The sequence below is a fragment of the Molothrus ater genome, chromosome 15 (genome assembly GCF_012460135.2).
Source record: "Molothrus ater isolate BHLD 08-10-18 breed brown headed cowbird chromosome 15, BPBGC_Mater_1.1, whole genome shotgun sequence".
NCBI classification, from domain to species: domain Eukaryota; kingdom Metazoa; phylum Chordata; class Aves; order Passeriformes; family Icteridae; genus Molothrus; species Molothrus ater.
This window is the reverse complement of record NC_050492.2, coordinates 14862548-14877490: the sequence shown is the minus strand read 5'-3', so window position 1 is coordinate 14877490 and position 14943 is coordinate 14862548. Positions and strand designations below refer to the sequence as shown.

The 14943-nt window shown below is 54.0% G+C and overlaps 1 protein-coding gene across 1 annotated transcript; it reads right to left on the bottom strand.

Moving 5' to 3' along the window:
- Window positions 1–2313: 2313 nt before the first annotated feature.
- HRH2 (histamine receptor H2) lies at window positions 2314–14743 on the bottom strand. The gene is made up of 4 exons (XM_036391743.1): window positions 14692–14743; window positions 8008–9520; window positions 4786–4951; window positions 2314–3051 (listed from the first exon to the last, which is right to left on the bottom strand). The coding sequence occupies exons 2-3, from the start codon at window positions 9126–9128 to the stop codon at window positions 4933–4935; spliced, it is 1140 nt and encodes a 379-aa protein (XP_036247636.1). The 5' UTR covers window positions 9129–9520; window positions 14692–14743; the 3' UTR covers window positions 2314–3051; window positions 4786–4932.
- Between the last annotated feature and the right edge of the window lie 200 nt (window positions 14744–14943).

Here is a 14943-nt window from a genome sequence, read left to right as displayed (position 1 = left end):
ACAGCCTGAAAAAAACAGCCCCAACACAGTTTTTTTCTCATTCTACTGATGTTTCTCTTTTATCTAAAAGAAATAAAACGCTCCTTTGCCTCTGGCCTGTGGCAACCACCACATCTCAGCTGTGCTCCTGGGGGACAGGATGCCTGGATGCCCTGCAGCTGCTCCTGCCTCCCCTGTGCTTCTCTCCTTCCCTGTGCCTCCTCTTTGCAGGTTTTTGGACCCTCCCCAGAGCTGTGCCAAGGACAGGAAGGGTGGTTTGGTGGAAGGAGCCCAGCCAGGCTCTGTGGGTCCCTGGGGTGGCTGCTGGAGCCAGGTGAGGATTTGGTGGCACATTTGGGGCAGTGGAGCTCCTGTGTCCCCTGCAGGGACAGGGGGATGGGGATGTCCCCGTGCACTTGGCAGCCAGCCCTGCCTGTGCTCCCTCCACTAGCAGGGATATTTCCTATCTGTGAGAGCAGATGTTGGTTTGGAGCTTCCTAAGCAGTTTCTCTTCCCTCTCAGAATTGCTGCTTGGCGAGAGAATTAAATTCCCTTTTGTTGTCAGTTTAGAGGAGAACAAAACCAAATGTCACCTGGAGAAATTCCTGCCGCTGCACCCCCAGGGGATGGAACGGTTGCCTCAGGACCAGGATTAGCCCATCACTGAGAAAGCCGATGGTCCCTGAGGGGATTAGACAGATGATCGATGCTGGGATTAGTTCGTGTGGTGGCTGCGGTGACAGCAGCGACCCAGAGCAGCAGCTCCACCCTGCCTGGGCTTGTACCGAGCCAACCCCACCCCAGCCCATTCCCGGGGTCTCTGGGATGGTCCCTGAGCAGTGTCAGCCCTGCTGCAGCCAGCCCTGCCACAGATGTTCTGCATTTTGGCTTTCTCCCCCTTCCAGCCTCGTTAGTATTGAAATTAAAAGCAAGTGTTTGTGAATTGGTAGCTGTTCTCCAAGACCCTAATTAGCAAATCTCTTCATCCCCTGGGGCTGCAATCTAATAATCAAAAAAAGAAAACCGAAAAAAAACCCAAAAAGCCCAGCACCCAAACAAGCCCCAAACCTTGTTTGATAGATCGGGAGTGCTACTGGAACAGTAGGAAACGGCTCTTCCTGCTTAGTATGGTAATTAAACACTTCAATTGCAATTATTTTTGCAATTAGATAAGCCTCTAATTGTTATCATAGGTGGCAGGGGTTTGGGTGTGTGTTTGCCAGTTCCTCCCGGAGCTGGAGCAGAAGCGTGGATGCTCCTGGCCTGCTCCTGCCGGGTTTGTTTGGGGAGGAAAAGGGAAAAGCTCCCCCTGTGCAGGGACCCAGCTCCTGCTGCTCTCCAAAGCTGCTGATCAGGCAATTTCTCCATCTGCTCTGGGGGCTCAGCCCAGGAGTTTCATCTCTCCTCACCCCAAGGCCACAGGAGGGGACCTTGCCAGCCAGGGCATCACCGTGCTGGGGAGGTTTCCTTGCCTGCTGATGTTTGGTGGGATCTGGCTGTGCTGAGGGGCACTGGGGCTGCAATGCTCCCCCCTCTCAGCTTTCCTTGCTCTTTGGGAGCCAACTGCTCTCTGTAACCCCTAATCAGTGGTGGAAAGGTGAAACCCACGGAGGTGCTGGTGGCAGATGGTGACACCCAGCGCTGGGGTGGCTCGGGAGGTGTTGGGGAGTTGGGGGGAGTGATTGGGTGTCACTGATTTTTTAAGATTTTCTAAGCCTTCTGATGTTTACATTCTTGTAGCAAACTTTCTCACACACCTTCTGTAAATAACTTATTGGTTTGCATTCTTTTATGGAGGAGGAGGAATTTGATGGACTGTTGGTTTGCCCAGTGTCATTGGAGAGGTGGCACTTTCACCCTCTAATCCACTGTCACTTTTGGAAAACTATAAATGCTGGAGTCAGAAAATAAACTTTCCCTTTTCTTCCCCTTGAGAGCAGCGGTGTGAGCTTGTGTTGTCCCGTGTCCTGCAGTGACAATTGGGGTGCGCTGTGCTGGGTCGGGGAGCCCGGCCCCGCCGTGGGTGGTGGCAGTGGGTGATGCCCTGGGTGTGGCTGGAGCTCGGGGCCGCTCCGAGCCCGCCCCTGGGGGACGGCAAAGTGTCCCCTGCTCCATCAGCTCAGGGACCAGGAGGGATCACCAAGATGTGCTCTGGGGGGTGCCAGCCTTGCCCAGGGTAGCTGTGCCTCCGTTTTGGGTGTTTGTGCTGTGTGTCCAGGTTCTGTCCCAGCAGAGGGATGGGGATGGGACAGCAGGATGGAGCAGGGCAGGGAGGCTCTTCCCAGGACAAAGCACACCCACAGAAATCAAATATCTCATTTTCCTTCTGTCTTAAATAGATTTTTTTTTATATACCACTGATTGTTTCTGCCCCAAACCCGTGCAGAAATCTTCTCTTTTGGGAGCCTTCATGTTGAACTTCTCGGGAGGGCAGAGCCTGGGGCAAGCCCTGGCTGCTCAGTGCCTCCCCAGCAGGCTCCAGGGCTTCTCTTTGCCTGGCACTAGGGCTGGGACAGGGGACGTGGTGTAGGGACAGCCCCAGGGATGGGAAGCAGCCTTGCCCCAGTGTGGATGCTGAGGGCCTGGGATGTCCTGTGCACAGATATCCAGCACTCGTGGCTGCCAACATCCACCACGCTGAGCCCTCTTGCCATGTCACCCCATCTTCCAGGGCCCCTCTGAGGGGTGGGTACTTCCCTAGGACACCAGGGAAGGTGGTGCCTGTGTTGTCTTTCTCCACCCTTGGCTGGTCTGCCTGGCACCACGACCTCAACAGCAGCTCCTTCCCCCTGCAGCCTGAGGCACTGCCAGGGCTCTGGAGAGGGCACTCCCAGCGCTGCCCTGCCCTGCCAAGGCTTGCACTGCTTCCTGACCCAGCTCCCCAGGCCTCTCTTCATGCTGCTGTGGGCCTTGATGCTGAAAGTGCCACTCCCCACAGGATGGGGAGATGTTCTCTGCAGCTCCTCTGAGGGCTCTTCTAACCCAGCACCTTCCTGGGAAGAAGCCTGGGCAGCAGAGGCCTCTCCAGCAGAGTTTGGGGATGGAGTGATGCCATCTGCCAGAGCAGGGATCCTGCAGGGGAACAGAGAGGGTGATCAGTGACTTTGCAAGATGCAGATGGGTCCATTTCCCCCCTCTCTGCTCCCCAGTGTAAGGGGTGCTGCCCTCAGCACCCAGGGTGGGACTGTGAGGTGATGCTGTGAGGATGCTCTCTGCATCCTCGACTAAAGGCTGAGTGCTGGCAATTGGGCAGAGCTGAGCAGGCTTGCATCACCCCAAGACCTGTCACCCAACGCCCCTCTGAGCAATATCACTCTGCTTTGTGGCTTTCTCTGCCTGCTCTTCCTGTCCCTCAGGCCAGCTAGCAGCAGCAGGGCTGAGCTGTCAGAGTTGTAGCCTGACAAAAGTTGATGTCCTGGAGCTGGCAGTGCTCTGCTCCTGGGTGCTGCCTCTCCCGTGGCCCCTCTCCCTGCTGTGGGTCAGGGAATTTTTTGGTCAGGAGCTCTTTGGTTGGGTGTCCTGTATGAGGTGGTATTTCCTGTCCCCACCCCCATGGTGCAGAGAGGAAATCTGTGGTCACACCAAGACCTCAGATCTCCTGCAAACCTCTCCCCCAGACCTCTGCTTCATTCTGCTGATTAGATCAGCATCCTCTCAGGGGATGGCTGGCATTTTGCTTTTACCTCACAGAAACTACATGTGTCTTAGAACATATGCACAGGGACAGAAAGCATGAAGCAGAAGAGCTGGAATTGGTGTCCCCTCTGCCCCTGCTGCTGGGCAGTGACAGCAGCAGAGATGACTCTGCCTTGTGTCTGCACTGTGCCTGCCCTGGGGACCTTCACTTTGTGCTTTGTGGTTTCCAGACTGGAAGGTTCACTCTGCTCCTGCTGCAGGGCAGCAGTGATGCCTTCTCCCCAAAGAACAGCACCTGCAGCCTCCAGTCCTCTGCTTCTCCTTCTGCTGATGGGCAATGGCATTTCCAGGGTGATTCACAGGGGGTACCTCTGAGCAGGGCAGGTTTATGGTGCACCCCTGGGTACAGGTCCCTGCACCCCAGCTCTGTGTGTGGACACACAGCACCAGCTCCTGTAATTGCTGTGACCTTGGCTGAGGCTGGAAGTGCTCAGGGTGCAGCAGGGACAAAGTGTGCCCAGCTTCCAGCACGTGGGTGACTCTATTTCCCCCCAGGGCTCAGTCAATATGGAGAGCCCAGGTTATCAGCATGCAGCATTGGAGGGGAGAGCTTGTGGAGGTCAGGGTGACCTTGCCTGACTTCTCCTGAGAAGGGCTGCACAAAGTGGCTCTCTGGAGCTGAGAGGCATCCCCATGCACGGCAGTCGTGGCCTCCAGCCCAGCACCACTTGGAGAGAGCAGCAATGCCTGGTGCAGCATCAGCTCTTCACCTCGGGAGCCCTGCCAGCATCTCCGCCAAAGCTGCTGGCAATTTCTGGGGATGTAGGCTTGCATGAAAATGAAGTGTGCTGGAAATTCATGGTCTGAATGCAGCTGCCTCTGCAGTGCATGAGGAGCAGGCAGGATGCAGCATCTTTCAGGCTGATTCTATAATCCCAAAACTCCAGGGCAGCCGCAGAGGGGGGCCCAGCTCTGTGCACCTCCCCTGGGCTTGGGACTTGCTTGGAAAGCAACCAGTGATGGATAAAAGAGTGAGGATTCCTCTCTGATGGTATCACCCTTTGCACCAGGCACCACCAGGAAGGGATGCCTGGACCAGGAAAACTGCAGTGGATGCCACAGCAGGGAGAGCTCCCTCATTTTCACCAGGGACCCTGGCCTTGTACTCACCCTGCAGCTCTCGCCTCTGCTGTCGAGTTTTGTGCTGAGGAAAGCTGAGTGTTGTCCTTTCAACCACACAGACAGGATTTTGGAAGAGGGCAGCCAGGAGTTGAAGGCTGGGAGATGTGGGTCCTAGGGCAGTGGGCTGGCTGAGACTCACAGGAAAGCTCCAGTGCTGCAAAGGTTAAATTGCACATGAAGAGAGAGAAAGAACAGTCCAGTCTGTCAGGGCCAGCCTGCTTGAGCCTGGCTTTGCTCTGTGGAGCACCAGGAAGTGTCTGCCTGAGGCTCGCAGCTGGGGCAGGCGTGTTGTGACCAGGACAGGGACCCTTTCCAGTGGGAACTGGCTTCTTCTCTGCCCATATATTGTGGCCATGGTCCTGTCCCATGCTGCTCTAAGCACAGATGGCATGCAAGAATGGATCCACAGACACTCATTCAGCTCCAGAGTTTTCTTCCCCAGCACATCCAGTTAGTGCTGAATGCTCCCTCTAATGGGATTTTAATCTCTCTGAACATCAGGGTCTGGTCTCAGAGCCTACAGAGCAAGCCAAGCACCAATTCTCTTCAAAGCCCTGTCCCACTGCACTGAAACAGGTTCCTGAGGTCCTCTGGTTTTCTTTACTGGTTTTGTGTGAGTTGCCTTCCTCTCTGATGTCTGATGTGGAAATGGGAGCAGCTGTCTTCCCCTTGCATCTCTGCTTGGTCCTGTACTCTCAGCCCTACCCGGTCCTCACTGATGGAAGTGCCCTCCAGGCCCCAGCTGCTGTGGAGGTCCCGTGGCTTTTGATTCCCTGCCCTGCTCGTGACTGAGGCTCTGAGTGACCCTTGAGACTGGCTGCAGTGCTCCAGTATTTCCACTCTTGTTTGTTAGTCTTTTCCCTATGCCTCATAACTGAAAAGAACATTGTTATTAAGGGCAACACTTCAAAATTCTGTTTTCCCTTGAATGATCCCACGGAGCTTTTCTGAGCAGAGCTCTTCTGAGCTCTGGGTGTTCCTGTCTGGGGGGGGTTATGAGTTTTTGGAATGATTTATGTTGGTCTTTTCCTGTTAACATGTTCAGGGCAGATGACTCTGAAGACTCTGCGGAGAGGAACCAGCTTGGTTTGTGCTGTGGGTGAAATTGGCTGCCAGGTTTTTGGTGAACAGGTAAATCCTGTGCTCACCTGTCTCGTGTGGCATTAGTTGATCCTGATCATCTGCCAACAGCAGATCTTGGTGCATCTGACTATGGAAAAAAGGGCTGGAAGGGCCACATATGATCATTGGTGCATGATTGCTGTGAGGTGAGAGGGCTACGAAGAGAAGGAGAGAAAGTAAAAGCAGGTGCTCCAGCAACTCTTATCTGATTGTGAGTGGAAACCACAGTGGTGATACTGTGGAGGATGGGGTGGAGCTCGCTGGATTTAGAAAGGTCAGGAAACATCCCCTTACTTGAGTGTTTCCTGTGGGGAACCAGGCAAAGAATCTTTTCTACCCAGAAAAGCTGTGAGGGTAAAAGCCAGGAAATCAGTGACCCTGCCCTCTGCCTGAGGAACAGAAACCCATTTTTCTTCCCCTTTAATCTCCCTCCAAGTCATTATTGTCCCTTTGTGGTAAGTCAGCATTTTGAGAGGACACTGACATTTATATTCTGTTCTCTCTTGGCTGTGCAGGGAAGTCCCAACAGCCTGTTCCCCCTGAGCTCTCCTGGTTCAGCTGCAGAGCCTCAGCACAGAGGTCCTGCTTTGCCCAGGGGCTGCACTTCAGTGTGAGTAAACAGGAGAGCTCCCTTTGTCTCTGTGTGTTTGCAGAAACACCCCCACCACCTTAGACACGTTTTCCATATGTTTTTATACACAACACAATTTGCCAAATGCTGTAACTTTGGGCTCCTCATTAATTCCTTGGAAATGGAAAAAGGCAGCCCCAGGAGCTGCATTCTTGTATTTGTTCCGGTTAATCCATCCCTCTGTATCTCCTTTTCTGCACCCCTCCCTTGGGTACAGTCACATTGGTGCCCTGGGGGAGGCACGATGCTGGATCAGCCTTTTGGATGGCTCTGAACTTTGGTTCACCTCCCTGAGTTCTCCTTTCGGTGGCTTAAGACTCTTTCTGGGGCAGGATCAAGGGCACGTGCCGGGAGAGCGCGCGAGCCGAGCGCGGCTCCTCTGCTGGCACGCTGGGAACAGGGAATCAAAGGACTCCTTATCTATGGATGGAAAGTTTCTGGGCTGCTTATCAGGCACTGCTTAGAGGTTAGATTATCTCAGGAGCAGCAGATTGACAGCCTGCCTCTCCGTTCTCCTTGTGCTTGGCTGGGCGAACACCTTGAGTGAGGCAGTGAGAAGGGTGGCACAGCCCTGTGAGGATGTGGGTGCCCAGAGAAGGGGCTGGGGAGGCAGCCTGTCATAGAACTTGCCCACTTTGCTCCCATCCTGCTCCCTCCCCACACCCTTTGCTGGGGCTGTCCCTCGTAATACGCTTGGGGTGGCACTGAGGATTTTTTTGCTCTAACTTTACATGGGCATTTGTATTTCTAAAAATATCTGCCAGCCTAATTTGGGCTACTCCTGCCCCTTTCCAGAGATGGGAATGGAACTTGCTGTTGGCTGAATTCACTGCTGATGGAAACTGGTGGCTGAAATGCTGAGGGTGTGTGGCTCAGACGGGGAGGGAAGTGGCCGAGCTGCTCTGCAGGGAGCTGGGAACCCAGACCTTGGCTCCTGCAGGGACTCCCAGCCTGGCTGCAAGTGCTCTGACTGTGCCCCAGGACTAATTCCCATCTTCCCTTCTGCCACCTTTCCTGGCCCCCGAAGCTCTGCTCTCTGCCCAGAATTTGGTGTCTGTTCCTCACAGGGACACAGATGATTTTGGGGGGCAGCCCCAGCTAAAAGCTTCACCCCATTCTGTACGGCAAATTCTGGTGGCAACTGTCCCCATTACCCAGCAAAGCCAGGGGACATTTTGTGCTCCCTGTGAGCGGTGGCAGTTCCAGGGGAGGCCCAGCCATGTGGGAAGCTGGAGTACCTGGAGCTGTGCTGCCAGCATGGAGGGGATGCAAGCTGGGTTCTTATGGGTGGTGAGGAATTTCTGAGTGGCTGAACTTAGGAGTTGCCTGGGCAAGGATCTCCAGCTGGGGCATCAGTTTTTTGCTTAAAATCCATGGACAATGTGGGGTCCCCACCTCTGCCTTCCTCTCTGGGGCCAGACCTACCATCAAAGTGCTGAGCGTAGGAAGGCTCTTACCTCTTGAGGGCTCCATCAGTGAGCAGAGTCCCCTTCTCGTTCCTCACCTCCAGCTTCAAGGGTTTGCTCTCCTGCCTGCCCTGGCCCTGCCTGCCCCTGGGCTGGGCCTTCTGCAGGGGAGGCAGGTGGGAGTTCCTGGGATGTCCCGTCCTGCAGCAGTGCAGCAAGTTCTGGTAGGCCACTCGGAAATCCTTGTTGAGTGTCCCATAGAGGATGGGATTCAGGGCTGAGTTGGCATAGCCCAGCCAGAGCACAATGGACATGGGTGTGCCTTTGACCTGGCTGTCCCCCCACACGCCCCGGTAGGTGAAGAGGGTGAAGTAGGGGAACCAGCAGATGATGAAGGCTCCCAGCACCACTGCCAGCGTCACGGTGGCTTTGTGCTCCTTCACCATGGGAGGCATGGGCGCGTTGCCCCACGTGTGGTTTATCCTCTTGGCTTGCTCCCTGGCTATCCTGAGTATCCGGTAGTAGGTGATGCACATGATGACCAGAGGGATGTAGAAGGTGAGCAAGCTGTCCACCAACCCGTACACAAGGTTCACTGCCAGCGTGCACTCCTTGCTGCAGGTGGGGCCTGTGTTTTCCACTGCTGTCCCCTTGGTGTTCCAGCCCAGGTGGATGGGTAGGAAGGAGACCATCAGTGAAACGGTCCAGATGACGGCCAAGCCCACGGCCACCCGGGAGGGAGTGACCACCTGGCCGTAGCGGAGCGGGGTGGTGATGGCAAAGTAGCGGTCCAGGCTGATCATGAGGAGGTTGAGGATGGAGGCCGTGCACAGCATGACGTCCAGGCTGGTGTAGATGTTGCACAAAACGCTGCCAAAGGGCCACTCCTTGGTGAGCTCATAGAAAGCAGAGAAGGGCAGCACCAGCAGCCCCAGCAGCAGGTCTGTGATGGCCAGGGAGACGATGATGCGGTTTGTCACGCTCCGCAGCCGCCGGTCCAGGGTGACGGCCAGGCAGACAATGATGTTACCACAGAGAGTGATCACGATGAGGATGCCCAGAAAGAACCCGACCAGCAGCTGCAGGGGGGGGTCCATGCTTTTTTGAGAGCTTGTGTGGTTGTAACATGGATCCATGGTGTCACTGCAAGGATGGAGCAGTCCTGCTCTCATCAGCTCCAAAGCTGCTTGGAGTGAGCCTGGACCAGGCAGGCCTAGAGCTCTTCCCAAAGTGATCCTTGTTCTACAGGGACCTTGAAGAACATTTCAGAGTCACTTTACACGTTCAGCCTTGTGTGCTGGGAATGACATGGTCTGGGAAAGATGTGGCACTGCAACTCATTTGTGCCTGTTGGCCCTCTCTGGGAGCTCAGTGCTGGAGCCGATGCCCTGTGGCAGCTGCTGGTGGATCTCAACTGCTTCTTTTCCTTTCTTGCCTTCTCCTTTCCTCTGAGTGACCATTGGGTCAGGTCCTGTGGGCTCTCATGCCCTCTGCATGTTTGGTTGGTGACAGTGGTCAGCAGTGCTCCAGCAGGGACAGAGCTTTGCCACCTCCCAAGGACAACCTGCAAAAGAAAGTGTCTGGTGAGGTCCTGGCACAGATTGCCCAGAGAAGCTGTGGCTGCCCCATCCCTGGAAATGTTCAAGTCTAGGCTGGATAAGGCTCTGAGCAGCCTGGTGTTGCAGAAGATGTCCCTGTCCTTGGCAGAGAGGTGGAATGAAATCTGTAAGATGCCTTCCTAACCATTCTGTGATTCTATAAAAGCATCAAGTCAGAGCTGCAGTGGGCAAAGACCCTCTGAGCTTCCCCTCAAACCCTTTCAGAAGCAGGGTGTCTGATCCTCCCTGGCTGCTCCAGCCCATTTAAACCCAAACTGAAAGTCCTTTGGCAGCCAGGCACCCCTGTACCTGCCAGCTGGGCTCTCCCAGCCCTAGGGGTGCCCATGTCATGGAGGGATGTTGAGAGAAGAGCAGGGATTTTTAAATTGTCATCTTCGTATAGGCTTACAATAAATGTGAGAACGAGGAGGATATGAGGAAACAATTTTCCTGAGACAGCAGTTCTTATGCAGTTCAGCAAAATTAGTCACAACTACGTAATTTCTGAATCTTGGCTGCGGCTGCCGATCTCATTAAACTTTGTCCTTGTGTCTGTGCTTTGCAGGAGCCATCCTGCCATATCACAAATCACAGCAGCTCCTGTAACCTGTATGGGAAATCCACACTCTGCTCTGGGTCCTGGGAAGGGAAGAAGAATTTCCCTTGCAGATTGATTTTTCCTGGCTGTTTTCTGTCTGGATACAAATAACAAAACGCCACATGTTGCCAGGGAAGAAACAACAGAGCAAACCACTCTAACTTACAATGAGCTGCTGGTTTTGGTGATCTCCAAGACCCTGCCACTACTAGACTCAAAGGTTCCTTGGGTTCTTGATTGGAAGCAATATCCCTGTTGGGAAGATACCTAAAGGGGAATTGAGGCAGTGCAGGGACAAGAAAGAGGGCTGGGAATGGCTGAGGAGCTGGACTGACTTGCTGACCCTCATGGATCTGCCTGTGTCCAAGCTGTGGTCTCCCAGATGATCTGAGGGGTCTCCCCATCCTCCTCAATGTGCTGGTCCCCGTGAGTGGTGCAGGACCCAGCTCTGCAGGCTCCCTGCACCCCGTGGAGCAGCAGGGAAGCCTCCCTGATGGTGCCCAGGATTGTGCAGGAAGGCAGAGCTGCAACAGGCTGCAGAGAGGGAGCGATCAGAAGAAACTCCAGGAAAGGAAAAGATCCAGCATTGTCAGAGGACAAAGGTGAGATTTTTAAACTTCCCCTGCATCAACAAGATAACACTGTGGTGCAGGTTGAAATATTCTTCAGATGATTTATGTCTTTGATTGAAGTCTAAAGGCATGGGGACCACATGAGGGAGTATTCCAGGGAGACTGCATGAGTAAACAACCCCTGATTGCCAGGAGCCCTGCAGGGGAGAGACTGGGACTGGATCACTGAGATTAGAGGCGACTCTCACAGCCCTGCTGCTTCTAAAGGCATGGAAAGCAAACAACAAGCCACGACCCAGCCCATGGGAAGCCTTTTGCTGAGCAGAGCAAACTCCTTGGCAGACAGGAAGCCCTCTGAGTTTGGGTGCTGGGATTGAAGCTGCTGGGAGAGGGATGCGATGCTTTCAGCCACGGCAGCAGCAGCGTGTGGAGCAGTTCCTCACCTCCAGCTGCAGCACAGGCTCTTGCCATGGAAAGCTCTTTGTTCACTCACAAAAGGAGTGTGGAACAAGCTGAGCGCTGCCTGCCCACTGACGGCAGCGAGGAGAACAGGTTGTTCCCACAGAAGGGTATTTCCAAGTGAAAGGGATGTGCTTTCATTGCTCCCAACATGTGGAAATGGCAGATTAAATTATAGGGGGAGTAGCACACTTAGAAAATGCTGTGGGTGGATGGCAGCCTCCTACGTGGCTGCTTCACCACACACCAACAACCTGCTCCTGCCTCTGGCTCTCCCAGCTCACATGGGCTCTGCTGGTGGGACCCAGCTCTGGCCACTTCAACTCATTCAGCTCCTGCCACGCTGCCAGGGCAGCTCCTGGTGCAGCCCTGCCATGAAGATGTGCCCAGAAGGAGTTTTGCTCCTTATTTCTTTTTCAGATTAGCTCAGGGCAAGGAATGGCCACTTGCAAGGGGACAGAGGTGTCCCCATCCCTGCAGTGGAGCTCAGGTAGTGCTGGGACTCTGTGGCTCAGTGTGGGCTGCAGGGCTCAGCTGCCTGCAAACCCTTGGGATGTTCCTCCATGCAATGGGGCAGGATCTGCCTCCTGTCAGCTGGGATGTGTGATGCTGCAACCCTAACTGTGGTGGAGGTGTGGGACACCTTCCCATATCCCCCAGCCAAATTGTCTCATGGAAACGCTCCCCCAGGAGAGCATAGCCTCTGGACATGGCTTTGCAGGAAGAGCAGGCTGGAGGGCTGGTACAGCTGGGGGGCTGTCAGCTCACTGCCAGCAGGACACAGACCATGCATCCAGCTCAGAGCTGTCTCCTGGAGCATCAGCTCTCTGTGACTCCACATGTGCTCCTGGCTTTGTGCCCAGGTCACTCACAGCCACCTTCACTACCTGTGTCCTCTGCTCCTGTTGTGTTTTGGCAGAGTGAGTTGATTTCCTCCTGGATGTATGAGTGGAGCAGCTGTTTCCCATGGCAGTCTTTCCAGCGACAGCCGGAATAAATGACACCTTTCCAGCCCTGTCTCACCAGGCAGCTTTTACATTTACCTGGTTATCCTCATTATCACAGCCTGGACCTGTTTGTGGTTCAAAATCACCCTCCTGACATTGAAGGAACCAGAGCAGGGCACAGCTTCTGGGTCATCTTTCTCATGCCTTTTCCATGGCACTGGTGTTCTGATTGACACTATCTCTGCTGTGAAGACTTTTCAGGTTGCATTTGTTGTTGCACTCATCCTGGGGTTTCCCAAAAGCCAGATATTTTTCCTATGGTGTTTTCAGCTGCTTAGAGTAGCAATTTTTGCTTTTTGCTAAGCCTGTGAGCTTGTGCCAGCCTGATGTGTTTCTATTTATCTACAGATCCTCTGGTTCTTCTCCTCTAGTACTTAGTCCCTTGTCCAGTGCAGAACTTTTCCCAAGTTTCTCACCAGTACATTTCTTTTAAAGAAGCCCTAGTTTTCTGAGTCAAGATCACTAATGAAAACCATTAAATAAAATTTACCTCTAGGCTGATCTTTAAGGAACTCTGTTAATAGCCTTCTCTGGTGCATTAATGATCTTTCCGCTGTAATATCCTATCGTCTCCCCATTATCCTCTTTACAATTCTCATAATAATTTCTGCTTTCTCTTGCCTGAACAGATATTTTCTTCTCTGTTGCAGTCCATGTTGCATTTGATCTGCTGTTTTCCTCTTTAAAATGGCATTTATCTCCTCTGGGGAGGGGACTGTGATTTATTAATGGGAAATTTCTATTGCGTTTTACCTTTTTATTCCCCCTCCCCATCTCTCAGCATCCTTTCCTGCAACATCATTAATTCCAGCACTTGGTGCACTTTTGCAGTAAGATTAATGGGATGCAGTGCTGGGTCTGGTAGGGAATGCATTGGCTGCTCTCCCTTCCTGTGCTTCTACTCCTGGCATAACAGGTTTGTTTTGAACCTGTTAAAAGCCCGGGTACATTGGCACCATGAGCAGACACGACTCGAGAGGAGCACTCAGGAGGTGCCTGAATGTGGCAGCCTCTCTTTGGGAAGTATTTCCCACTTCTGGAAAGGACAGAGGTGGCTGGGGGCTCAGGAGAAGCACCACATGAAGCCTTTTAGCTCTCTCCTAGGGACAGGAGGGCTGTGCCCTTGCAGACCTGAAATGTTCCCCTGCCTCTCATGATAGCTTCTTTCCGAGAAAAGAGCAGGCAGAAAAAGCTCTTTGCACTTGGGAGCAAAGTGCATTCCCTTGGTCATGCAGAGCTCACAGCAGAGCATCATGGCTTTTTCTAGAATTATATTCAACTCCTTCCTGAGATGATACATCTGGGCATGCTGGGAGAGGTATTTCAGCCAAGAGATGGGAAGGAGTGTGGGGGATTCTTCTGGTCTGAGACAGGATGCCTGAGGTCTGATGGTGGGAATTGCAAAACTCCCAAGCTGGGAATGGGTTTCTTGATCTCCTGCCAGGCTCATAAGCCTGATTCACAATGGGACAACAGCAAATTTGTCACAGGTAGGACTTGAAGGCAATGTGGGAGAGGACAAACTCAAGGGGACACTGCTGTCTTGCCTGGCTGCATCCCCAGACACTTCTGTCCCTGTTCTTTGGGCTTCTCCAGAACTTGGTGCTCTCTCTGCCCTATCCCAGTGTGGTGTCTGGTACCAAAGCAGCAATTATTGCCTCTGGCATGAGCAGAAGGGCTGGGGGAGCCAGGACAAAATTCCCATCACTGCCACCAGCTCTCTGTCATGCTTCCCCAGGAGGAAAGGGGCTCTGTGGGTGAGAAGCTGTTCAGGACTCCTGAAATCAGGAAATGTGAAGAGCAATGTGGAAATGCACAGATCAGTCAGCATTTCGAAAGTTTGCTCGGCAGACAGTGTCCAGGAAAGGTGAAACTGAAAACAGAGGAGTTGGGCTCATGGGTGTGCTTGGAGCTGCCTGAGTTTCTGGGATTCAGCTCCTGCTGAAGCTGATTCTGGACAGGGACAGGGAGCACGGGGCACCCCTGGCACTGCCCAGCCCTCCTGTGCTACAGCCCAGCCCGGGGGTGTCCTGCCCACAGATCTGGCCATGCCCTGGGATGGGCAGATTCCCAGCAGGTTCCCCCACTGCCAGGGCGTGCAGGGCTGGATGGAAGGGCTGGAGTGCCCAGGGAAAAGGCTCGGGCAGGTCGGTGTGAGAAGTCAGCAGCAGCCCCTGTGGGGAGGCTGCCTGGGCAGAGAGGCTGCACACCACAGACGTGCAGGGCTCTGCCTGGGCACACTGCACCCGCGTCCTTCCTCTGATGTTCTCGGATCCAGCTGTCCCCACCAGCAACAGCCAAAAAAGTCCCAAAACCGGCCTGCACTCAGCCACCACAGGATGCTGATGGCACCAGCACCAGACAAGTGACACCCTGTCGCCTGACCCAGCTGTCCCAATGCAGGATCCCACTCAGCAGGGACCCACCAACCCTCCTGAATCTCACCTAAAAAGTATTTTAGCAGCGTAACAACTCAGCAAGAAGTAAGGCAAAAGCATTACCTGGGAAAGGTGCTGCTTTCTCAGAGCCCCTGGGCGTGTGGGAGGCTTCAGTGGCTGCAGCGACTCCAACTTTGCCCCGGTGCTGTGGCTGGGGCAGCGAGCGCTGCGAGCGGCGCTGCCTCGCTCCTCTCCTCTCCTCTGCTCTCCTCCTCCTCCTCCTCTTCGCTCGCTCCCTCCTCTCGAACCAGCCTCTCTCCGCTCTCTCGTATCAATACCCGGGCAGCGGTGACTGCAACATGAGTCAGACCTGAA